The 22785-nt window shown below is 49.6% G+C and overlaps 1 protein-coding gene across 1 annotated transcript in view; it reads right to left on the minus strand.

The window, feature by feature from the left end:
- Positions 1–5968: 5968 nt before the first annotated feature.
- LOC144600687 (actin-binding protein WASF3-like) overlaps positions 5969–22785 on the minus strand; it is a 54877-nt gene continuing 38060 nt past the window's right edge. Inside the window, exons 6-9 of the mRNA XM_078412577.1 lie at positions 12946–13121; positions 10971–11222; positions 8725–9113; positions 5969–6613 (exon numbers count right to left, since the gene is read on the minus strand). Coding sequence (XP_078268703.1) covers positions 6456–6613; positions 8725–9113; positions 10971–11222; positions 12946–13121 — 975 coding nt within the window. The 3' untranslated portion in view covers positions 5969–6455. The remainder of the gene's footprint in view (positions 6614–8724; positions 9114–10970; positions 11223–12945; positions 13122–22785) is intronic.

Consider the following 22785-nt stretch of genomic DNA (forward strand, 5'->3'; position numbering starts at 1 on the left):
TGCCCAGCCAATTAACCTACAAACCTGTACGCATTTGGAGTGTGGGAGCAAACCGAAGGTCTCGGAGAAAAACCACGCAGGTCACGGGGAGAACGTGCAAACTCCGTACAGACGGCACCCGTAGTCAGGATCGAACCTGAGTCTCCGGCGCTGCATTCGCTGTAAGGCAGCAACTCTACCGCTGTGCCACCGTGCCGCCGAGGGGACCTGAGAATGCAGGGAATGGAATGGAACAGATCGTGTACAGGCAGATGAGATTAGTTTCTCTTGGCATCATGTTCGGCACTGACCTTGTGGGCCGAAGGGCCTGTTCCTGTGCTGTGCCTTTCTATATTCTATTTTGAAGGAGTGGGGGGGGGGGGGGGGAATGGGCAACAACACCACATTAAGTGCACATCTGACTTGACAAGTAGTATTCGATTGTGTCATTTGTGCTCAGAAGTGCCCAGTTGAATCTACGACACGGCACAGTTTGACTGAGAAATCATTGTAACGGTGAAAACAAAAAAATATTTTAATTGTCAAAAATCTGTGGGCCCTCACATCAAATTACATTGCAGACACCACTGGGACGAATGCCATTGAAGATTAACTTCAAGAGGACTACAAAGGGCAAGAATCCTCTGCCGCTGATCCCGAACAGTTGTTTCTTACATATATGCTTGAGGTAGAAACCTCCGCTGTTTTACACAGCAGCGAGTAATGTTATTTGGCAATAAAATACAATCAAGTTCTCTGGAGCGTCAAAGGCTGAGGGGAGACCTGATAGAAGTACCGTGCATAAAACTATCGGAGGCATGGATAAGGTAGACAGTCAGAACCTTTTTGTCCCCCAGGATGGAAATGCCGAAGACCAGAGGGCACGGCTTTAAGGTGAGAGCAACAAAGTTTAAAGGAGATTTTTTTTTTAACATTTAGATCGGATAGGTTTAGAGGAATACGGGCCAAACGCAGGCAGGAGGGACTAGTGTAGATGGGACATGTTGGTCGGTGTGGGCCAGTCGGCCCCACGTGCCAGCACCGCCATTCAATATGACCATGGCTGATCATCCAGAATCAGTGCCCCGTTCCTGCTTTCTCCCTATATTCCTTGATTCCGTTAGCCTGTTGGGCTCAAGGGCCAGTTTCCACGCTGAATCACTTTATGACTCCGTGCGTAGAGTATGGATGTTGCAGGAAGCCAACATTTGCTTGGACTCGCTCAGTATCCGAGTAAATTTCTCCCATGTCTGTCCGGCAGTGAAAAGGCTCGGAAATTTAACTCGGAAGGATGGAACGATTCTGGACAGAGTCCAAGGAATGCTGCCGCCGCCCTTCAAAGTGGCCATCAGGAATATGTCCGGATCATTGGCATTGTACGGTGCAATCCATCTCAGTCTAGAAAATCACCCGTGGCATCAAGAGTATTAATAGCCAGCAAGACAAGATACATAAAGAAAGATAAGGAGCTTTTAGCACTTATGTTCACCAGGTTAGGTCTGAAGTCGATATTTATGACCAGAATGTGACAAATATTGAAACAGACTGATGTCCACAATAATCAACGGATCTCATGCATTAAATAGCATGCCCAAAATACTTCTTAGTCATAGCAGCAGTTGTGTTGCATAAAGACTAATCATTGTAGATTGGTCGAGTCTGCCCCTGACTCTATTGGCAAAGGATGTCAACGGAATTTATAAGTACCTCAAATGAATTCCGAATTAGCAAACAAAAACAGAGACAAACCCTTTAAATCTAATATTAGATATAAGATTAAAATCTAAGATGACTCATTGCTTGAGGGGCAATGTCGTAGACAGTTCGGACAGATTTCCTTTCCAGAAGGTAGAAAAAAGGAACTGCAGACGCTGTTTTGCCAAAAAAAAAGATACAAAGGGTTGGAGTAACTCAATCCTCTTACTTCCTCAAAAATGTACAAGGCAGTATTTCCCAAACACAAAGCCATGTTCTAGAAACAAGGAACTGCAGATACCGGCTTACAAAAGAAGATACAAAATGGTGGATTAACTCAGCGGGTCAGGCAGCAGCTCTGGAAAACATAGAGTTGTCACATAGACTGTCCCTGGTCAGCCCGTCTTTTACAAATGTACACAATCCTATCCCTTAGGATTTTCTCCAACACTTCTCCTGCCTCTGATACAAAATTCACTGGCTTGTAGTTACCAGACATATCCTTGCCCCTCTTCAAAAAATAAAGGAACTTCTCTTAAAGTCTTCTGGCAACAAAAGCTATTCACTGTACCTCGGCACACATGAAAATAAAATAAACCAAGAACTAACACCAAAACTTCACCTGTGTCTGTTTGTGAGGTGGGGGGGGGGGAAGGGGTATAAAATTAAAAGAGGCACAGAAAGGGTAGATAATCATTTTTAAAAATCCCCATGTCAATAGAATCAAAAGCAAAATGCCATGGGTTTAAAGTAAGAGGAAGACATTTAACATTAAAGGCATCTACAACACACGATGCCTCAGAAAAGCCACCAGCATCCACAAAGACTCTTCACACCCCTGCAACAGTCTGTTCGAACTTCTACCATCGGGCAGACGATACAAGGCCTTCTACGCCCGCACCTCCAGACTCAGGAACAGCTTCATCCCCAGGGCCATAGCTGCTATGAACCGGTCCTGCTGAGCCGGATGGTCACATCGCACAGCGAACCGGCACAGATCTACTTGCACTTTATTCTGTTTTAAAACTGTTCTAATTTGTTTCATTGGGTTGTTTAAATTAATACTGACTAGCTAATTAATTTATTGCATCGTATGGGAGGCGCATTCCCAATCTCGTTGTACCCCTGTACAATGACAATAAAGATATATTGTATTGCATTGTATTGTATTGTATTATAGGGAGAAGGCAGGAGAATGGGGTTAGGAGGGAGAGGTCGACTAGCCATGATTGAATGGCGTAGACTTGATGGGCTGAATGGCCTAATTCTGCTACTATCACACGGCCTTATGACCAGCGGCAATTCTACAGCAGACAATGGACCTACAAACCTGGTGTAACTCAGCGGGCCAGGCAGCATCTCTGGAGAAAAGGAATAGGTGACATTTTGGGTGGGAACCCTTCATCAGACCCGAAGCGCAACCTATTCCTTTTCTCTGCAGACACTGCCCGACCCGCTGAGTTACTCCAACGTGTTTTGTCTATCTTCGGTATAAACCAGCATCTGCAGTTCCATCCTACACAACCTACAAACCTGCACGTCTTTGGGATGTGGAAGGAAACCGGAGCCTCTGGAGGTGACCCACCTGCTGCCTATCTTCCAAGTCGCGATTTGGAGCTTAAAATAGTCATAGAGTCCAGAATCACACAGCAGGGAAACAGGCCCTTCGGCCCCTCTCGTCTATGCCGAACACAGATGCTCCATCTGAGCTCGCCCCATTTTCCCACATTTGGTCCATATCCCTTTACACCTTAGATAGATACAAAATGCTGGAGTAACTCAGCGGGACAGGTAGCATATCAAAACGTATAAGATTATTAAGGGGTTGGACACGTTAGAGGCAGGAAACATGTTCTCAATGTTGGGGGAGTCCACGACAAGGGGCCACAGTTTAAGAATAAGGGGTAGGTAGGCCATTTAGAATGGAGATGAGGAGAAACCTTTTCAGTCAGAGAGTTGTGAATCCGTGTAATTCTCTGCCCCAGAAGGCAGTGGAGGCCAATTCTCTGAATGCATTCAAGAGAGAGCTGGATAGAGCTTTTAAGGATAGCGGAGTCAGGGGGTATGGGGAGAAGGCAGGAACGGGGTACTGATTGTGAATGATCAGCCATGATCACATTGAATGGCGGTGCTGGCTCGAAGGGCCGAATGGCCTCCTCCTGCACCTATTGTCTATTGTCTATTGTCTATCTCTGGAGAAAAGGAATGGGTGACGTTTCGGGTCGAGACCCTCCTCTATCCATGTGTCTTTCAAATGGTTCAATGGTACTTTATCGTCATGTGCCGCCAAGTACAGTGAAATTATTTTTCTGCCGACTGCACAATGTCAATCCTACTGTATATTAGGCACAATCATACCGAGAACAAGTACAAACTGCCATGTTTTCCAGAGATGCTGCCTGACCCGCTGAGTTGCTCCAGCACTGTGTGTCTTCATGTCTTGTCATTATGTTTGTTGCCGGCTGTTGTATTAGACAATAGACAATAGGTGCAGGAGGAGGCCATTCGGCCCTTCGAGCCAGCACCGCCATTCAATGTGATCATGGCTGATCATTCTCAATCAGTACCCCATTACTGCCTTCTCCCCATACCCCCTGACTCCGCTATCCTTAAGAGCTCTATCTAGCTCTCTCTTGAATGCATTCAGAGAATTGGCCTCCACTGCCTTCTGAGGCAGAGCATTTCACAGATTTACAACTCTCTGACTGAAAAGGTTTTTCCTCATCTCCGTTCTAAATGGCCTACCCCTTATTCTTAAATTGTGGTCCCTGGTTCTGGACTCCCCCAACATTGGGAACATGTTTCCTGCCTCTATCGTGTCCAACCCCTTAATAATCTTATATGTTTCGATAAGATCCCGTCTCATCCTTCTAAATTCCAGTGTATACAAGCCTAGACGCTCCAGTCTTTCAACATACGACAGTCCCGCCATTCCGGGAATTAACCTAGTAAACCTACGCTGCACGCCCTCATTCTTGATTGGTACGGGTGTCAGACGTTATGGAGAGAAGGCTGGAGAATGGGGTCAGGAGGGAGAGATAGATCAGCCATGATTGAATGGCAGAGGAGACTTGATGGGCCGAATGGCCTAATTCTACCCCTATTCCTAATGACATAACGGAGGTACACAAAATATTAAAAGGCAAATACACGGAATAGTCCTAACTCTATTTTAAATCAGTTCATAGAAGTACCACAAACGAGTATACCGCAGCACAGATATGGAGCAGCAAACTTAGACCAAAGTTACAGACTTAGACCAAAGTTATGATCAAAAGAATGATTCGTCAGGCAAATACTTTGGAATGCATCAAGAAGTTTAATTTAATTTAATTTAGAGCTACAGTGCGGACGCAGGCCCTTCGGCCCACTGAGTCCACGCCGACCAGCGATCCCCGCACTATCCTACACACACCAGGCACAATTTACCTTTATACCTGGCCAACTAGCCTACAAACCTGTACTGTACGTCTTTGGAAACGTGGGAGGAAACCGGAGATCCCGGAGAAAACCCACGCAGGACATGGGGAGAACGTACAAACTCCGTACAGAGTTGTCAGGATCGAACCAGGGTCTCTGGCGCTGTAAGGCAGCAACTCTACTGCTGTGCCACCGTGCCGCCCATGTAGTTCTTTCTTTAATTGATAATTCAGATTTTCCAGGTGGAAGCCAGGTAGAATGCCGTTGCACTTTTTGCATTTTGGGGTTGAGTTTGGGGCTGATTCTACCGAGAATTATGCCTTTAAAATGTTTTCATTTTTGAAGTACTTCCAAGCATTTAAATTCAACTAGGATCGAGACGAATCACACGCATAAATACTTTGCTATGACAGCAGAATCAATAGCCTACATCATAATTCTGAAATCCAGGATATCAATAAATACCAGCAGGCTCAAGGCATCATTGATTTATAGAACGGGATCTCTAATATTTACCAATTAAACCTATGTAATAAACTCCAGTCAAATTTCTGTTGTGCTTATGATATTATGATAGGGCAGCATGGTGACATGGTGGTAGAGTTGCTGCCTTACAGCACCAGAAACCCAGGCTTGATCCTGACTACGGGTGCTGTCTGTACGGAGTTTGTATGTTCTCCCGTGGGGTTTCTCAGAGATCTTCCGTTTCCTCCCACACTCCAAAGACGTACAGGTTTACAGGTTAACTGGCTTGGTATAAATGTAAAATTGTCCCTAGGATAGTGTTAATGTGCGGGGATCTCTGGTCGGCGCGGACTCGGTGGGCCGAAGGGCCTGTTTCCACGCTGTATCTCTAAACTAAACTATACTACATTTTGCTTTCTGAGGCAGAGATAGGCAAGATATCTTGTATATGCAGAGTGCAGGAAGAATTTCACTTTTTGGTATTACACAGAAATTGTTCAACAAAAATAATACCCAAAAACTTACACTTCTGCCAATGATTTGATGTAGACATTTGCTGAAACATAATGAACATCACTGGATGTATATAGTCAGCGGAAATATGCCATCCATTAAGTGTTCACAAAAGCACATTCTAGATCGGAGAAACGTACAGAAGGCATGCTTATGAAAAACATGTGCCATTTCACGTCAGAGGCAGGCCGATGGGAAGGGATGAGGGTTATTTTACATTTTGTGTGTGTGCTTTACTTGGATGTGGCTGCAGGGATACATTCGCTGAAGATCTGTAAATGTATGTGCACCCCACTCCTGAAAAAACGAACAGAGACCCACCAAGGCCGGGCCACTCCATTCAGAGACCACGCAGCCTAACGCAGATACCCCGTGTAACCTTGCTAATCAGACCACTCGTTCTCGTCCAGTTCAGAGTCATCGTCAGACTCGCTGTACTCCACCGCGATTCTACGAGATAAGATGGTGGCCACATCGTTGCCAACGGGTTCCTTCTTGGCTTCCTGCTCCCGCTGTTCTTGTACTTTCCGTAATTGAATTCCTGCAACAGATAAGCAGCCCCATGTTACAAAGTTTCTGCTCACAGAGTTTAGTTTAGCTTAGAGATGCAGTGCATTAACAAACCCTTCTGCCCACCAAGTCCGCGCCGACTAGCGGTCTAGTTAACCCACTAACACTATCCCACACACACTAGGGACAATTTTACAATTTCACCCAAGCCAATTAATTTCGAAACCTGTACGGCTTTGGAGCGTGGGAGGAATCCAGAGCACCCGGGGAAAACCCATGCAGGTCATGGGGAAAACGTACAAACTCCGTACAGACAGCACCCGTGGTGAGGATGGAACCCGGGTCTCTGGCGCTGTAAGGCAGCAACTCTACTGCTGGGCCAAAGTGCCGCCCGAGAGTTCAGGAAAACCTTTTGTGATGTGACTCAAATGAAGATGATCAAAGAATTACACGTGCAACCTTCCTATGAAAATTATGTCATGGGGAAGGAAGATTTGTTTTCTTTGGAATGGAAACTTTTACAATTTCGAAATGGATTGATAAATTTTGGGTTGAAAGATTCAAATGCCAAGGCTAACGGTGTTATAGTTGCAGTCATGGAGACCGACCCTTCAGCCCAACTTGTCCATGTCAAGAGACTCTGACGACTCTGCCATCGTCGGCCTCATCGCGGGCGACGAGGACAGGGCGTACAGAGAACCGATCAAGGAGGTTGTGGACTGGTGCCAGCGGAACTGCCTCCGGGTCAAAGCGGGGAAAACCAGGGAGATGGTGGTAGATTTCCGCAGGCGCAGCCAGATCCTCCTGACACCGGTGAACATCCAGGGAATGGACATCGAGAGGGTGGACTCTTATAAGTACCTGGGTGTTTACCTCAACAATAAACTGGACTGGACTGAAAACACCGATGCGCTATACAGAAAGGGCCAGAGCAGACTTTATCTGCTGAGGAGACTCAGGTCCTTTGGAGTGCAGGGGGCACTCCTAAGGACCTTCTACAACACGGTGGTTGCATCGGCCATTTTCTATGGAGTGGTCTGCTGGAGCAGCAGCATCTCAGGGAAGAGACTTGACAAGCTGGTCAGGAAGGCCAGCTCTGTCCTGGGTTGCCCCCTCGACTCAGTGCAGGCGGTGGGAGAGAGGAGGATGATGGCAAAGTTAACATCGCTGCTGGACAACGACTCCCACCCCATGCAGGACACTGTTACTGCACTGAGTAGCTCCTTCACTGACAGAGTCCTTCATCCCAAGTGCGTGAAGGAGAGATATAGGAGGTCCTTCCTTCCCGCTGCTGTGAGACTGCACAACCAGCACTGCTCCCAGCAGACGAGTCAACAATAACAGCTAAGAACACACAGAAAACTGATGACAATTTAAGTATCGTTTATTTATAATGAATGATCTCTTGCTATCCACTTTTCTGCTGTAACACTGTAAATTTCCCCGGTGTGGGACGAATAAAGGAATATATTATTATTATTATTATTATTCAACCAAGGTGCCCCATCGAAGCGAGTCCCATTCACCTGCATTTGGGCAATAACCTGGAGTGTGGGAGGAAACCGAAGATCTCGGAGAAAACCCACGCGGTCACGGGGAGAACATGCAAACTCCGTACAGACGGCGCCCGTAGTCGGGATGGAACCCAGGTCTCCGGCGCTGCAAGTGCTGTAAGGCAGCAACTCTACCTCTGCGCCACCGTGCCGCCCTTGTGTTTACTATAACCGGCACAGATTCATACACCTGTGGGTGGCCACGGTGGCGCGGCGGTAGAGTTGCTGCCTTACAGCCATTGCAGTGCCGGAGACCCGGGTTCGATCCCGACCACGGGTGCTGACTGTACGGAGTTTGTACGTCCTCCCCGTGACCTGCGTGGGTTTTCTCCAAGAGCTTCCGTTTCATCCCACACTCCAAAAATGTACAGGTTTGTAGGTTAAATTGCTTGGTGTGTGTAGGATAGTGTTAATGCGCGGGGATCGCTGGTCAGTGTGGACTCGGTGGGCCGAAGGGCCTGTTTCCGTGTTAAACCTGACTTATGGAGCACGGATAAAGCTACGATAGAGCTTCTCCCACACACCTCTGTGACCGAGTGTTATTTAGTTAGCCCCAATTATATTTTAATTAAAGCCGAACGTCACTCACCTCTTCGAATAGCAGCAAGCAGGTCACTTCGAGCATCGCTGATTGGCACCAGAGTTGCTTGTGCCTTCTTTATGTCCATGGCCGATAGTGGTGAGGCAGTGTGCAGGCTAGAGGGGAATAAGATGGGAGGGCCGGGGGGAGGAGGCGGAGGTGCGGCAGGAGGGCCAGGGGGTGTGGGGGTGTAAGACAAGGGAGGGGCGGGCGGGGGGGGTGAGGGGGTGTACGTGCGGCCCGCTGCTGCCACGGCACTGAGTGCAAGTGGGGGAGGTGCAGAGATGGGGCTGTCAAACGCAGTTTGGGCCGAAGGGATGAGGGGAGGGGGAGGGGGTGGGGGTGGAGGAGCGGGGGCGGGTGGTGTGTAGTACTCTGCCAACTGCACCGGCTGTGCACTGCAAATTAAAAATAATAAAACACTTTAATCATACAGTCATTCACCACAGATACAGGCCCTTCGGCCCAACTTGCACATGAAGCCCCATCTACTCTAGTCCCACCTGCCCGCGTTTGACCCAAATCCCTCTAAACCTTTCAACATGTCAACACATATTTGATAGCTAAATATCAAACAGTGGGATCGAGGCAACATTTTTAGAAATCAGTGAAAGAAATAAAATGTACAAACAAGGAACTGCAGATGCTGGTTAGTGCACAAAAGGACACAAAGTGCTGGAGTAACTCACTGGTCAGGCTGCATCTCTGGAGAACACGGATAGGTGACTTTTCAGGTCTCGACCCAAAATATCACTTATCCATGGTCTCCCGAGACTGTGCCTGAACTGCTGGGTTACTCCAGCACTTTGTGCCGTTTAAATATATGAAATGGGTATGTAACTGGTGCACTACAATGTTGGAAACTATATTCACACTCAGTATTTATCTCATTGCTCTGCCTATTGTATTCGAGCAGCAAAAGACACAAAGTGCTGGAGTAACTCAGCGGGTCAGCCAGCATCTCTGGACAACATGGATAGGTCATGTTTCACACAATGCTGGAGTAACGCAGCGGGTCTGGCAGCCTCTCTGGAGAACATGGATAGGTGACGTTTCACAGGGTGCTGGAGTAACTCAGCGGGACAGGCAGCATCTCTGGAGAACATGGATAGGTGACGTTTCACAGGGTGCTGGAGTAACTTAGCGGGTCAGCCAGCATCTCTGGACAACATGGATAGGTGACGTTTCACACAATGCTGGAGTAACTCAGCGGGTCAGGCAGCATCTCTGGAGAACATGGATAGATGACGTTTCACAGGGTGCTGGAGTAACTTAGCGTGTCAGCCAGCATCTCTGGACAACATGGATAGGTGACGTTTCCGGTCAGGAACATTCAAATCTGAAAGGTCACCTATCCTTGTTCCCCAGGGATGCTGCCTGACCTGCTGGGTTACTCCAGCACTCTGTGTTTTTTCTTGTAAACCAGCATTCACAGTGCCTTGTATCTTCTTAATCTCAGCATTATTCGCTCAACATCCAGACTTGCTACGTAGCGGGAAGCTACCATCCTGATTGAAAAGAGAAGCATTTTCATTGAAAGAGAAAAATCATAAACCAAACATTAAATTTAAAAATTGTAGTCTTTCCGACACGCACACTTTTAACTATTTACACTCGATTTCTTGATTAGTGCGGGTGTCAGGGGTTATGGGGAGAAGGCAGGAGAATGGGGTTGAGAGGGAAAGATAGATCAGCCATGATTGAATGGCAGAGTAGACTTGATGGGCCTAATTCTGCTCCAAGAACTTATGAACTTGCATATCGGGCAAAAGGTACAGAAGTGAGAAAACGCGCACCTCCAGATTCAGGGACAGTTTCTTCCCAGCTGTTATCAGGCAACCGAACCATCCTACCACAACCAGAGAGCAGTGCTGAACTACTATCTACCTCACTGGGGACCCTCGGACTATCATTGATTGGAATTTACTGGCTTTACCTTGCACTAAACGTTATTCCCTTATCATGTATCTGTACATTGTGAATGGCTCGATTTCAATCATGTATTGTCTTTCCACTGGCTGGTTAGCATGCAACAAAGGCTTTTCACTGTACCTCGGTACACGTGACAATAAACTGAACCTCATTCTGAAGAGAGACACAAAAGGCTGGTGTAACTCAGCGGGTCAGGCAGCATCTCTGGAGAGAAGGAATAGGAGACTTTTCTGGTGGAGATCCTTCTTCAGACTGAGAGTCAGGGGAAAGGGAAAGGAGAGGGCTTCATTCTCCTACTTCAGTGCAGGTACTGCCTCCATTACCTGTACTCTTTGAGAAGGTGGGGTCTTGGCCCATTGAGCACAGCCTCGGCAGGCTTTGTCAGGTGAGGTTGTTGAGCCCGAGTTAGCGACATTTGCCTGACGTTAGCTGGAGTTAATTTGTACACTCGATCCTGTGCCTGAGTTACAGCCGTTAGGAGCTCTTTGTTATCAGGCACGTAAGCTGTAGACTGCTGAACAGGGTGATTCGGACTCGCCGGGTACGAAAGCTCTCCGATATCTGATACAAAGGACCTGCGGAGAAAAGAAATCCCAAGCAAATGTTACTCATTATGAAAATGGCCTGTCTCGATCCGAAACGTCACCTATCCATGCTCTCCAGAGATGTTGCCTGACCTGCTGAGTTAATTATTTACGCAAGAATTTCATTAGTCAGGGTGTCAGGGGTTATGGGGAGAAGGCAGGAGAATTGGGTTTAGAAAATAAAATGGGTTTGGAAAATAGCTAGACACAAAGTGCTGGAGTAACTCAGCGGGTCAGGCAGCATCTTTGGAGGAAAACGAGGGGTAACATTTCGGGTCGGGACCCTTTTCCAGACTTAAAATGTTTAGTTACTTAATTTCTCTCCATGATTCTTAACCACGTATCGAAATCTTCTGAGAAGTTGGACTGGGAGATATAGAACCATCAGCATCTCCAATGTACCATGAATGCAGTACGGAACGCCACAGGAAATCCTCCTTCCCTGTGGCTATCGAACTGTACGTTCTTGCCTTAGAGGGAGTACAGCGAAGGTTCACCAGATTGATCCCTGGGATGGCGGGACTTACATATGAGGAAAGACTAGATAGACTGGGCTTGTACTCGCTGGAATTTAGAAGACTGAGGGGGGATCTTATAGAAACATATAAAATTCTTAAGGGGTTGGAGAGGCTAGATGCGGGAAGATTGTTCCCGATGTTGGGGGAGTCCAGAACCAGGGGTCACAGCTTAAGGATAAGGGGGAAGTCTTTTAGGACCGAGATGAGAAAACATTTCTTCACACAGAGAGTGGTGAGTCTGTGGAATTCTCTGCCACAGAAGGTAGTTGAGGCCAGTTCATTGGCTATATTTAAGAGGGAGTTAGATGTGGCCCTTTTTGCTAAAGAGATCAGGGGGTATGGAGAGAAGGCAGGTAAAGGCTACTGAGCTGAATGATCAGCCATGATCATATTGAATGGCGGTGCAGGCTCGAAGGGCCGAATGGCCTACTCCTGCACCTATTTTCTATGTTTCTATGTTTCTATGTACAACTCCTCCCCCTTCTGTCGTGGGGTAGACTGACTCCCCTCCCCCACCCCCCCCCCCCCCCCCCTCGCCCCAATCTTTGCACATCCCCAATCCTTTCAACTCGTCACTTGCATGTTTCATGTATCTTGTGTTTATGACTGTTGGCAGATCAATTTCCCTCCTGGGATAAATAAAGTTCCATCACATCGTGTGCTAACCCGCTCATTCCTGGGATCATTCTTGTAAACCTATAAGAATATAACTGCAGATGCTGGTACAAATCGAAGGTTTTTATTCACAAAATGCTGGAGTAACTCAGCAGGTCAGGCAGCATCTCGGGAGAGAAGGAATGGGTGACGTTTCGGGTCGAGACCCTTCTTCAGACTGATGTCAGAGGGGCGGGACAAAGGAAGGATATAGGTGGAGACAGGAAGATAGAGGGAGATCTGGGAAGGAGGAGGGGACGGGAGGGACAGAGGGACTATCTAAAGTTGGAGAAGTCGATGTTCATACCACTGGGCTGCAAACTGCCCAGGCGAAATATGAGGTGTTGTTCCTCCAATTTCTGGTGGGCCACAGTATGGCACTGGAGGAGGCCCATGACAAACCTTCTTGTAAACCTTCTCTGGACCCTCTCCAGAGCCAGCACACCCTTCCTCAGAAAATGGGGCCCAGGTTCGCTCACAGCCATCAGCATGTGGGCTGACCAGCGCCTTGCAGTGCCCCAGCTCTGTTGGGTGAACCGTACCTGGTATCTGGCGACACGGATCCTTCGGAAGATGCAGCGTGGTAGGGGGACGGGGAGAACCTGTGGTCAGCTCGGAATTCCTTATCGCGTCCCATCATGTCCCACTCCGGCCGCCTGGTTCGAGCTTTGCGCACTTTCTTCACCTCGCGCGTGGCGTCCTCCACCAGCTTCTGCTCCTACCAGGGGGGGCGGGGGGCAAAATAAAAAAAACATTTAGAAATTCTCGCACACCTTAGCCCCCGCATCGTAAGTCAGAAGAGCAGTTCAGAGTCGGAGGAGTAAGGAGGCCCAGCCGATCGAGCCGCTGCCTCGCCCGTGCCCGAGTCCCGGGTTCGACCCTGACCTCGGGTGGAGTTTGCACGTTCTCCTGGCAACCGTGTGGGGTTCATAAGTCATAGAAATACAAGTAGGCCATTCAGCACATCGAGTCTACTCCACCATTCTTCTATCGTTTCCTCTCTACCCCATTCTCCTGCCTTCTCTCCATAACCCTTACCAATCAAGTATCAGTCAATCTCCGCCTTCAAAATACGCAATGACTTGCCCTCCACAGCCGTCTGTGGCAGTGAATTCCACAGATTCACCGCCGTCTGACTAAAGAAATGTCGACTAGTGTAATGGTGTCACTCATGTTACGCATCATGCTTTTGTAGTAACGCCCCTTTAGCTTTTGAGTGACCACTGCTTGCGACGTTCGGGTTAGTGTAAGTGGAACGTGCAGGCGTGTGGTCGTGCTTGCTATGTAGTTAATAAAGTCTTTGGATCGTTATCCAGGTGTGAGGCTTCTGTTTTTATTCGGTCACCACAACAAGAAATTCCTCCTCGTCTCCTTCCTAAAGGAACGTCCTTTAATTCTGAGGCTGCGGCCTCTGGTCCTAGACTCTCCCACCAGTGGAAACATCCTCTCCACATTCATTCTATCCGAGTCTATTTCACTTTTTTGCTTTCTTCTCTCTGTTACTGGTCCTACCTGGTGTTATATGATCGGTGAGCTTGGATACATCACAAATGGTCCCTTTAATTAAGCAACTAATGTAGACTGTTATTAATTGCAGATTGAACACTTATCCTAGTGGGACTGCTCCTGTTACAATCTGAAAATACTCAAAAATTTGGGGCAGCATGTCCTTTTTCTTCCCTGAGGCTGTGCCCTCTGATCCGAGACTCTCCCACCAGTAGAACAGTAGAACCAGGGGCCACAGTTTAAGAATAAGTGGTAGGCCATTTAGAACGGAGATGAGGAAAAACCTTTTTCAGTCAGAGAGTTGTAAATCTGTGGAATTTTCTGCCTCAGAAGGCAGTGGAGGCCACTTCTCTGAATGCATTCAAGAGAGAGCTAGATAGAGCTCTTAAGGATAGCGGAGTCAGGGGGTATGGGGAGAAGGCAGGAACGGGGTACTGATTGAGAATGATTAGCTATGATCACATTGAATGGCGGTGCTGGCTCGAAGGGCCGAATGGCCTCCTCCTACACCTATTGTCTATTGTCTCTTGTCTATAACATCCTCTCCACATCCGGGGATCTCCAGTTTCCTCCAACATCCCAAAGACATGCGGGTTGGTAGGTTAATTGGCCCTCTGTAAATTACTCCCTAGTGTGCAGGGAGTGGGTGAGAAAGTGGGACAACATAGAACTAGTGTTGCCTTCGGGACGGCTGCTACGGAGAGGAGACGGTGGCCCACTTCTTCACAGAGTGTGGATTTGCAAAGAGAGTCTGGAGAGGTCTGCAGGGGTCCCTGTCACGATTCATTCCGAGCAGCTCCGTCACAGAGGACTCTGTGATCTATGGACTGTTCCCAGGGACGCATTCGGAGACTGACATCGAGTGCTGCTGGAAGGTCATCAACTCGGTGAAAGACGCTCTTTGGTCTGCCCGAGCTTTGTTGGCCTCCCGGCAGAGCAAGATGTCCGTCAAGGAATGTTGCCGACTGGCCCGCTGCAGACTGCAGGAGTACGTGCTGAGGGACGCACTGAAGCTTGGCGCAGCCAACGCCAAGGCCCTGTGGGGGAGGACCTGTAGATCAGTGCATGTTCCTTTAACATAGTGACCTCACCACTACTAACCACTCCCCATTGTCTTTGGTATAATTGTAACTTCCCCACCTCCAGCTCGCTCTCTAGTGCCAGTGATGACCACGGACAGCTAGGGCATAATGTATGTGCAGTGTTATGAATAAACTTATATATAGTAAAAGACTCTGCCTACGAGTGGCATCCTTTTACATGGTGTCAGATCGGTAGACTTGCGCCTCCTGTTTATCGGTTTTTATTTTATTATTTGTTTCTCCCAATTGTGTCCCCTCCTTCCACTTTGCCATGTCTTCCTCGTGTCGTCGTCCGGACACGCTCGTTTTCGATGAGGACATCGTGCACCGCTGGACTGTCTTCCAGCGGGACTACGAACACTATATAGCCATTGCCCATCCTGATGCGACTGCTGCGATAAAAGCCCACCTGCTCCTCAACCTGGCTGGTCCGGAGGCAATGGAACGCTATGCGTCGTTCCAATTCGTCCCTCCAGAGGACCGCAACGACCCGGTATGTCTCATTGCTAAGTTCACTGCCCTGTGCGACATACCCACCAACAATATCATCGAACGTTTTAAATTTTTCTCGCGGCGTCAGACTCCAGGGGAGCACGTTGACGCCTTTATTGCATCTTTAAGACATATGGCTCGGCGGTGCCGCCTTCAAACGATTACACCCGACGAGATGATCAGGGACGTCCTGGTCAACGGTCTCCTAAACTCTAGGCTGCGGGATGAGCTCCTAATGAAGCCTGACCTGTCGCTTACGGACGCAATACATGCCGCACGAATGGCCTCTGCTGTTGGCTCAGTATCCCGGCCGGCCCCCCAGGACATAAATTTCGCCAGCCGCCGGCGATTGAATGACCCACAGCCCAGGGTCGCCCCCTCCGCGCCCACTATGGCCACCCCTCGCAGATGCCCAAACTGCAACTTCTCGTCACACAGGTATAACATTTGCCCAGCGCAGGGCAAAACTTGTAATTCATGTGGGAAGCAGAACCATTTTTCTGCAGCCTGTCGTTCTCGTGGGAGACCTGTCCCTGCTCCTAGAGGGAGTCTACACAACCTTGCAAGCGATAACGCAACCGGTTCCCGGTACCAACATGAGGTCCTCGATGGCTCAGATACGACTTCCTCCCATGGAGACTCTCTGGTGTTTTCGCTCTTGGGAGCACCTGCATTGATAACGGATCCATCCGTGCAAGTTACAGTCAATGGACACTCCTTCCCTGCCAAGGTCGACACTGGGGCGTTTGCCAATGTTATGTCTGTGGGCCTCTTCGAGCAGATAAATTCGGGGGAGAGGGTTACTCCTGACAACTCCCGCCTCCATGCCTATGGGGGAGGCGTTCTGATTGCCGTGGGAAAGGCAACGGTTGTCTGTACTGTTCTGGATACCTCTCGGCCCCTCACGTTCCTCCTGCTAGCATCTGAAAACGTCACCCTGCTGGGCGCCCGTGCATGCCAGGACTTTGGTTTGGTCTCATTTCACCGCGACATCCACCTGGTGCAGGCCCCCATGGACCCCCTGGTCGAGTACCCTGACCGATTTGATGACGTCCTGGGGAAGCTGCCCTGTGCCTACAAGATCGTTGTGGACCCGGGGGTCGACCCAGTGGTCAGACCGGCCCACCGTGTGTCTTTTGCCATGAAGGGCCGCGTGGAGTCCACACTACGTGGCATGGTGGACTTGGGCATCCTCAAGGAGGTGAGTGCCCCCACCCAGTGGGTCTCCACCATGGTGGTCGCTGCCAAGAAGGACGCGAGCGAGATCAGGATCTGTATCAACCCCAAGGACCTGAACCTGGCTATTAAACGCCCGCACTACCCCATGCGGACGGTGGAGGACGTCGCGGCACAGGTCGGTCCAGCCACAGTTTTCTCGGTCCTGGATGCCAAGAGCTCCTTTTGGCAGATCCCGCTGGACGCACGTTCCTCCTTCCTGACCACCTTCAGCACACCGTTCGGCAGGTTCCGTTTCCTCCGCATGCCTTTTGGTATCAACTCGGCAAGCGAGGTTTTTCAGCGCACGATGGAGCAGCTGTTTGCTGGGTTGCCGTGCGCCATCATCGTGGATGACATCCTGGTGTACGGGAGGGACATTGCTGAGCATGACCGACACCTCCGCCAAGTCCTGGACAAGGCTCGTGAGATAAACCTCAAGCTTAATCGAAGGAAGTGTCGGTTCCGCGTTGCGGAAGTCACCTACGTAGGCCACGTTTTCACGGCGGGGGGCCTGAAGCCAGACCCCGAGAAGACGGCGGCGATCACCGAAATGCCCGCTCCCACTGACGTGCCCGGCCTGCAGCGCTTCCTGGGCATGGTCAACTACCTGGGTAAGTTCATACCCGACCTCAGCGAACTAAGTGCCCCCCTGAGAGAGCTGACCAAGAAGGACAATGCCTGGGTCTGGCTCCCTCACCACCAATCGGCCTTCGTAGCCCTGAGGTCCAGACTCGCGCGGACCCCGACTTTGCGGTTTTTCGACTTAAACAGGCCAATTGTCCTCACCTGCGATGCATCTCGGTTCGGCCTGGGTGCTGCCTGCCTGCAGCTCTACGACGACCGACAGCTGCCCGTCTCCTATGCCTCTCGAACAATGACCCCTGCTGAACAGCGCTACGCGCAGATTGAGAAGGAGCTCCTTGCCGTGGTGTTCGCTTGCTCCAAGTTCAGAGACTACGTTCTGGGAAAAACTTTCACCATCGAAACTGACCACCAGCCGCTGGTCTCGATTTTAAACAAGCCCATCCACGCAGCATCGTCCCGCCTGCAGCGAATGATGCTGCAGCTGCAGCGTTTTCAATTCGAAATCGTGTACCGCAAAGGCAAGGAGATGTTCGTGGCAGACACTCTGTCCCGCGCCCCACTACCTTCCATTTCCCGCCATCCGTACGAATCGGCGGACCTGATGGTGTTGAACGTCAACATTGTTCCATCTTGGCAGCTGCAGTCCCTGGTCAAACACACTGCCGCGGATCCGGACCTCCAACAGCTTGCGGGCGTCATCCGCCGTGGCTGGCCTGAACGACGGTCTTCCCTGCCGGCTGGTGCCGTGCCCTACTTCCTGGTTCGGGATGAACTGGTGCTGCACGCGGGTGTGGTGGTGAAGGGTCACAAGGTTGTGGTGCCGGCTGCGCTGCGAGATCACTACTTCCACACCGCCCACAACGGACACCCAGGGGTGGAGGCCACTTCCACACCGCCCACAACGGACACCCAGGGGTGGAGGCCACGTTGTCCCAGGCCCAAGCACAGTTTTACTGGCCTGGCATGGTCAAGGAGATCCGGGACAGGGTCTCCGCCTGCGCTGCCTGCAACAGCCTATTACCTCATCAGCAGCGTCAGCCTCTCCTGCAGCAGCCGGCTCCCGAGTTGCCGTGGACGGCTGTTGCCGCCGATATTTTCGAGTGGCGTGGCAAACACTACCTGGTCCTGGTGGACTCCTACTCAAGCTGGTTCGAGGTGGACCTGCTGCCGTCCCTCACGTCTGCTGCCGTCATCGGGAAGCTTCGCCGCCACTTCTCGACCTTTGGTTCCCCGGCATCTCTCCAGTCCGACAACGGCAGCCAGTTTACCAGCGCGGAGTTTGCTGTTTTTGCAAATCGCTGGAACTTCCGCCACATCACCAGCAGCCCCGAGTACCCGCAAAGCAATGGACTTGCAGAGCGCGCTGTCCGCAGCGCTAAGGAGCTGATGGAACGTTGCCGGCTTGACAGTTCGGACTTGTACCTTGCCCTCCTCAACCTCCGCAACATCTCCCGGGACCCCGCGCTCGGTTCCCCTGCGCAACGCCTCCTGTCCCGCACCACTAGACCCCCCATCCCCGTCTCCCAGCAATCCCTGAAACCCACGGCTCGGAGCCCTGCCGCTGTCAGGGAGCGCATCACTGAGAAGCAGCTCATTCGGAAGCGCTCCTTTGACAAATCGTCCCGTCCCCTTCCACCTTTGTTCGCTGGCCAGGTTGTCCGGATGGAGTCGTCCTCCGGCCACCACCGGCTGGCCGTGGTCGTCGGCAATGCTGACTCTCCACGGTCGTACCTGGTCAACTACGAGGGTACCGTGTACCGTCGTACCCGCCAGCACCTGATGCTGGTAAACGAACCTGCACCGCCCCCCGCGATCCCGTATTCGCCTCCCGTCCACTACAAGGTGCCTGATGTGCCTCCTGCTCCGGTACATCCGCAGTCGCCCCAGCTACCTACCCCTCCCTCGCCTGTGCGTGCATCGCTTCCCAGTCCTCCACCTTCCCCTGGTTCCCCGGCCTCTGTACCCGCACCCGTTCATGCTGCTCCTTCGACCGGCGGGGATGGTGGGTTGCGCACCCGCTCTGGGAGAGTGGTCAGGCCGCCTGTCCGGTACGGTGTGTACGAGTAGTCTGTTTGTAGTTTGAGCCTAGCGCATGAGCCGTGGTCACTTTGTTTCCAAGAGGAAGGATGTAGATCAGTGCATGTTCCTTTAACATAGTGACCTCACCACTACTAACCACTCCCCATTGTCTTTGGTATAATTGTAACTTCCCCACCTCCAGCTCGCTCTCTAGTGCCAGTGATGACCACGGACAGCTAGGGCATAATGTATGTGCAGTGTTATGAATAAACTTATATATAGTAAAAGACTCTGCCTACGAGTGGCATCCTTTTACAGGACCACAGTCTAGGGTCCTTCCGCTGCTGGACATGGGGGGCAGGGTGTGGTGGAGAGAGACGCCCCTCCAAATAAGGGATACTGGGTTAATGTCTGTAAATGTAAGTAAATGTATGTAAATGTAAATTTGGAAGTAAATGCCTGTATTGAATGTGTAGCCTCCGGAAATGTCGGATGGGCTTGTTTAAAAAGATGGTTTGTAAGTGATATTTATTACTTGAATAAAGTATTTTTTGATATTAAAAAAAAAAAAAAAAAAAAAAAAGGACTGAGCGAAGGTGTCCACTGTGGACGGCTCGATTGTAATCATGTATTGTCTTTCCGCTGGCTGGTTAGCACGCAAGAAAAGCTTTTCACTCTACCTCGTTACACGTGAGTGACGTGACAATAAATTAAACTGAACTGAACATCTAGATACTGCCTTTGGGCAATAAGGGGGTTTGTTACAAACACATTCTTGATTCCATTTGCAAACAAAAAGTGCAGATTCATTCATCAGTGAAAATGTGCTCGACTTTGTGTTAACCGCTGTGTTAATAAAGAACAATAGTTCCCAGCGGCATGGATATTGATTTCTCTAACTTCAAGTAACCTTTGCATCCCCACACGCTCCATCCCTCCCCCACGCAAGTCGTACCAGCTTCAAAAACAGCTTGTGTAGGAAGGAACTGCAGATGTCTGAAGAAGGGTCTCGACCCGAAACGTCACCCATTCCTTCTCTCCCGAAATGCTGCCTGTCCCGCTGAGTTACTCCAGCATTTTGTGTCTATCTTCGGTTTAAACCAGCACCTGCAGTTCCTTCATATACAATAGTTTGCATGCTGTACTCCACTTGTTCACCAGGGGGCAGGTAATAAGTGCCATTTCTGATTAAATACTCTCAAATTATCAGCTTGCCAGCACAGTAATCACATCACACCAGCACATGTAGTTCAAAGATCACCACAATGGTTGAAGATGCGACCCCAATCTAAACCATCACTATCCACGTTCTCCAGAGACGCTGCCTGACCTGCTGAGTTACTCCAGCACCTTGTATCTTTTTCTTTGTTATCCAGCATCTGCAGTTCCTTGTTTCCACGCTCAACAATGGTCAGCTGATTTCTCCACATGGAGCTTCCTGCATCAATCCAGCATGACCTTCCAGTAATTGAATGCAGTGTGTCCCATAGTGGGAGAGTCTAGGACCTAGAGGCCATCACCTCACAACAAAAGGATTTTGAAACATAGAAAAATAGGTGCAGAAGTAGGCCATTCGGCCCTTCGAACCTGCACCGCCATTCAATGAGATCACGGCTGATCATCTAAAATCAGTACCCCGTTCCTGCTTTTTCCCCAATATCTTTTGTTTCCTTTAGCCCTACGAGCTAAATCTAACTCTATCTTGAAAACATCCAATGAATTGGCCTCCACTGCCCTCTGTGGCAGAGAATTCCACAGATTCACAACTCTCTGGGTGAAAACCTTTTGGAAGGAGATGGGGAGGAATTTCTTTAGTCAGAGGGCGGTGAATCTGTGGAATACATTGCCACAGAAGGCTGTGGAGGCCAAGACAATGAATATTTTTCAGGCAGAGATTGATAGATTCTTGATTAGTAAGGGTATTTGGGGATTATGGAGAAGGCAGATGAATGAGGTTGAGATAAATTTTTAGATTTAGATTGATAAAGCGCAGAAACAGGCCCTTCGGCCCACCGGGTCCGCGCCGCCCAGCGATCCCCGCACACTAACACTATCCTACACCCACTAGGGACAATTTTTACATTTGCCTAACCAATTAACCTACAAACCTGTACGTCTTTGAAGTGTGGGAGGAAACCAAAGATCTCGGGGAAAACCCACGCAGGTCACGGGGAGAACGTACAAACTCCGTACAGACGGCACCCGTGGTCAGGATCGAACCTGAGTCTCCGGCGCTGCATTCGCTGTAAGGCAGCAACTCTACCGCTGCGCCACCGTGCCGCCCATCATTGAATGGCGGGGTAGACTTGATGGGCCAAATGGCCTAATTCTACTCCTATCACTCATGAACAATCCCTCCAGTCCATACAGTGACCTTGAGTTAATAAATTCATTTGTGGATACTGCCTGCGTAAGCTAACCAATTTCAGATTGGAATATGGAGAATGGATTATATACAAGCAGACAAGAGGTGGCCTCGACCTTGTGTTCCTCAGAGATATTCTGGGCTTAATTGCCTGTTCTTGTGCTGCATTGCTCTATGGCTCGATGGCTCCATGCATCAGCTACAACCAAGGGACCAGACCTGTAGAATGCAATCTCCGTGAAAGCATGGTGTTATTGAGAAGCAAATCTTCCTCAGGGGGTTGTTGAGTTCCACCCTGGGATAAAGGAGGTTCCAACTGTCCACCCTTATTTATGTACAGTAAAATTACTAACTATATAATGAAAACAGAATTGAAAAGTTTGGCAGAACAAAAACTTAGCCTCAGGGTAGAAAATCGGCCAACAGCGCAGGGTAAACTAGAGACTTTAAATGCTCAGCAAAGATTTATATAAAGATCAAAGATGAGGGGAACCTATTTCTATTGTCTATTTACTGAGAAATATCAGTGTCCATTATGAACATGTGTAGGAAAGAAATGCCGAGCTGATTTACACCGAAGATAGACGCAGCATCTCGGGGGAAAAAAGAACAGGTGACGTTTCAGGTCGAGACCCTTCTTCAGACTTTTTCTCCTGAGATGTCCATTGTGAACATTATAAGAATTACATTAGACTTTACGTTAGACTTTAGAGATTCAGCGCGGAAACAGGCCCTTCGGCCCACCGAGTGCGTGCCAACCATCACTATCCTACGCACTGAGGTCAATTTACAATTTTTACCAAAGCCAATTAACCTACAAACCTGCACGTTTTTGGAATGTGGGAGGAAACCAGAGCACCTGGAGAAAACCCACGTGGTCACAGGGAGAACGTACAAACGTTTGGTGCAGACAGCACCCGTAGTCGGGATGGAACCCGGGTTTCTGACGCTGTGAGGCAGCAACTCTACCGCTGCGCCACCTTTTTTAGTCAACAGGCATTGTCAGTGGGTCTCTGCATTCAATTTTCTTTTTTAAAAGGATGAATTAACTGTGTTGAATTTGGAGCCACTTTAATGTCCCTGGTCTCCCCCCCCCCCCCCCCCCCCCCCCCCCC

This window comes from Rhinoraja longicauda, chromosome 15 (assembly GCF_053455715.1).
Source record: "Rhinoraja longicauda isolate Sanriku21f chromosome 15, sRhiLon1.1, whole genome shotgun sequence".
Lineage (NCBI taxonomy): Eukaryota > Metazoa > Chordata > Chondrichthyes > Rajiformes > Arhynchobatidae > Rhinoraja > Rhinoraja longicauda.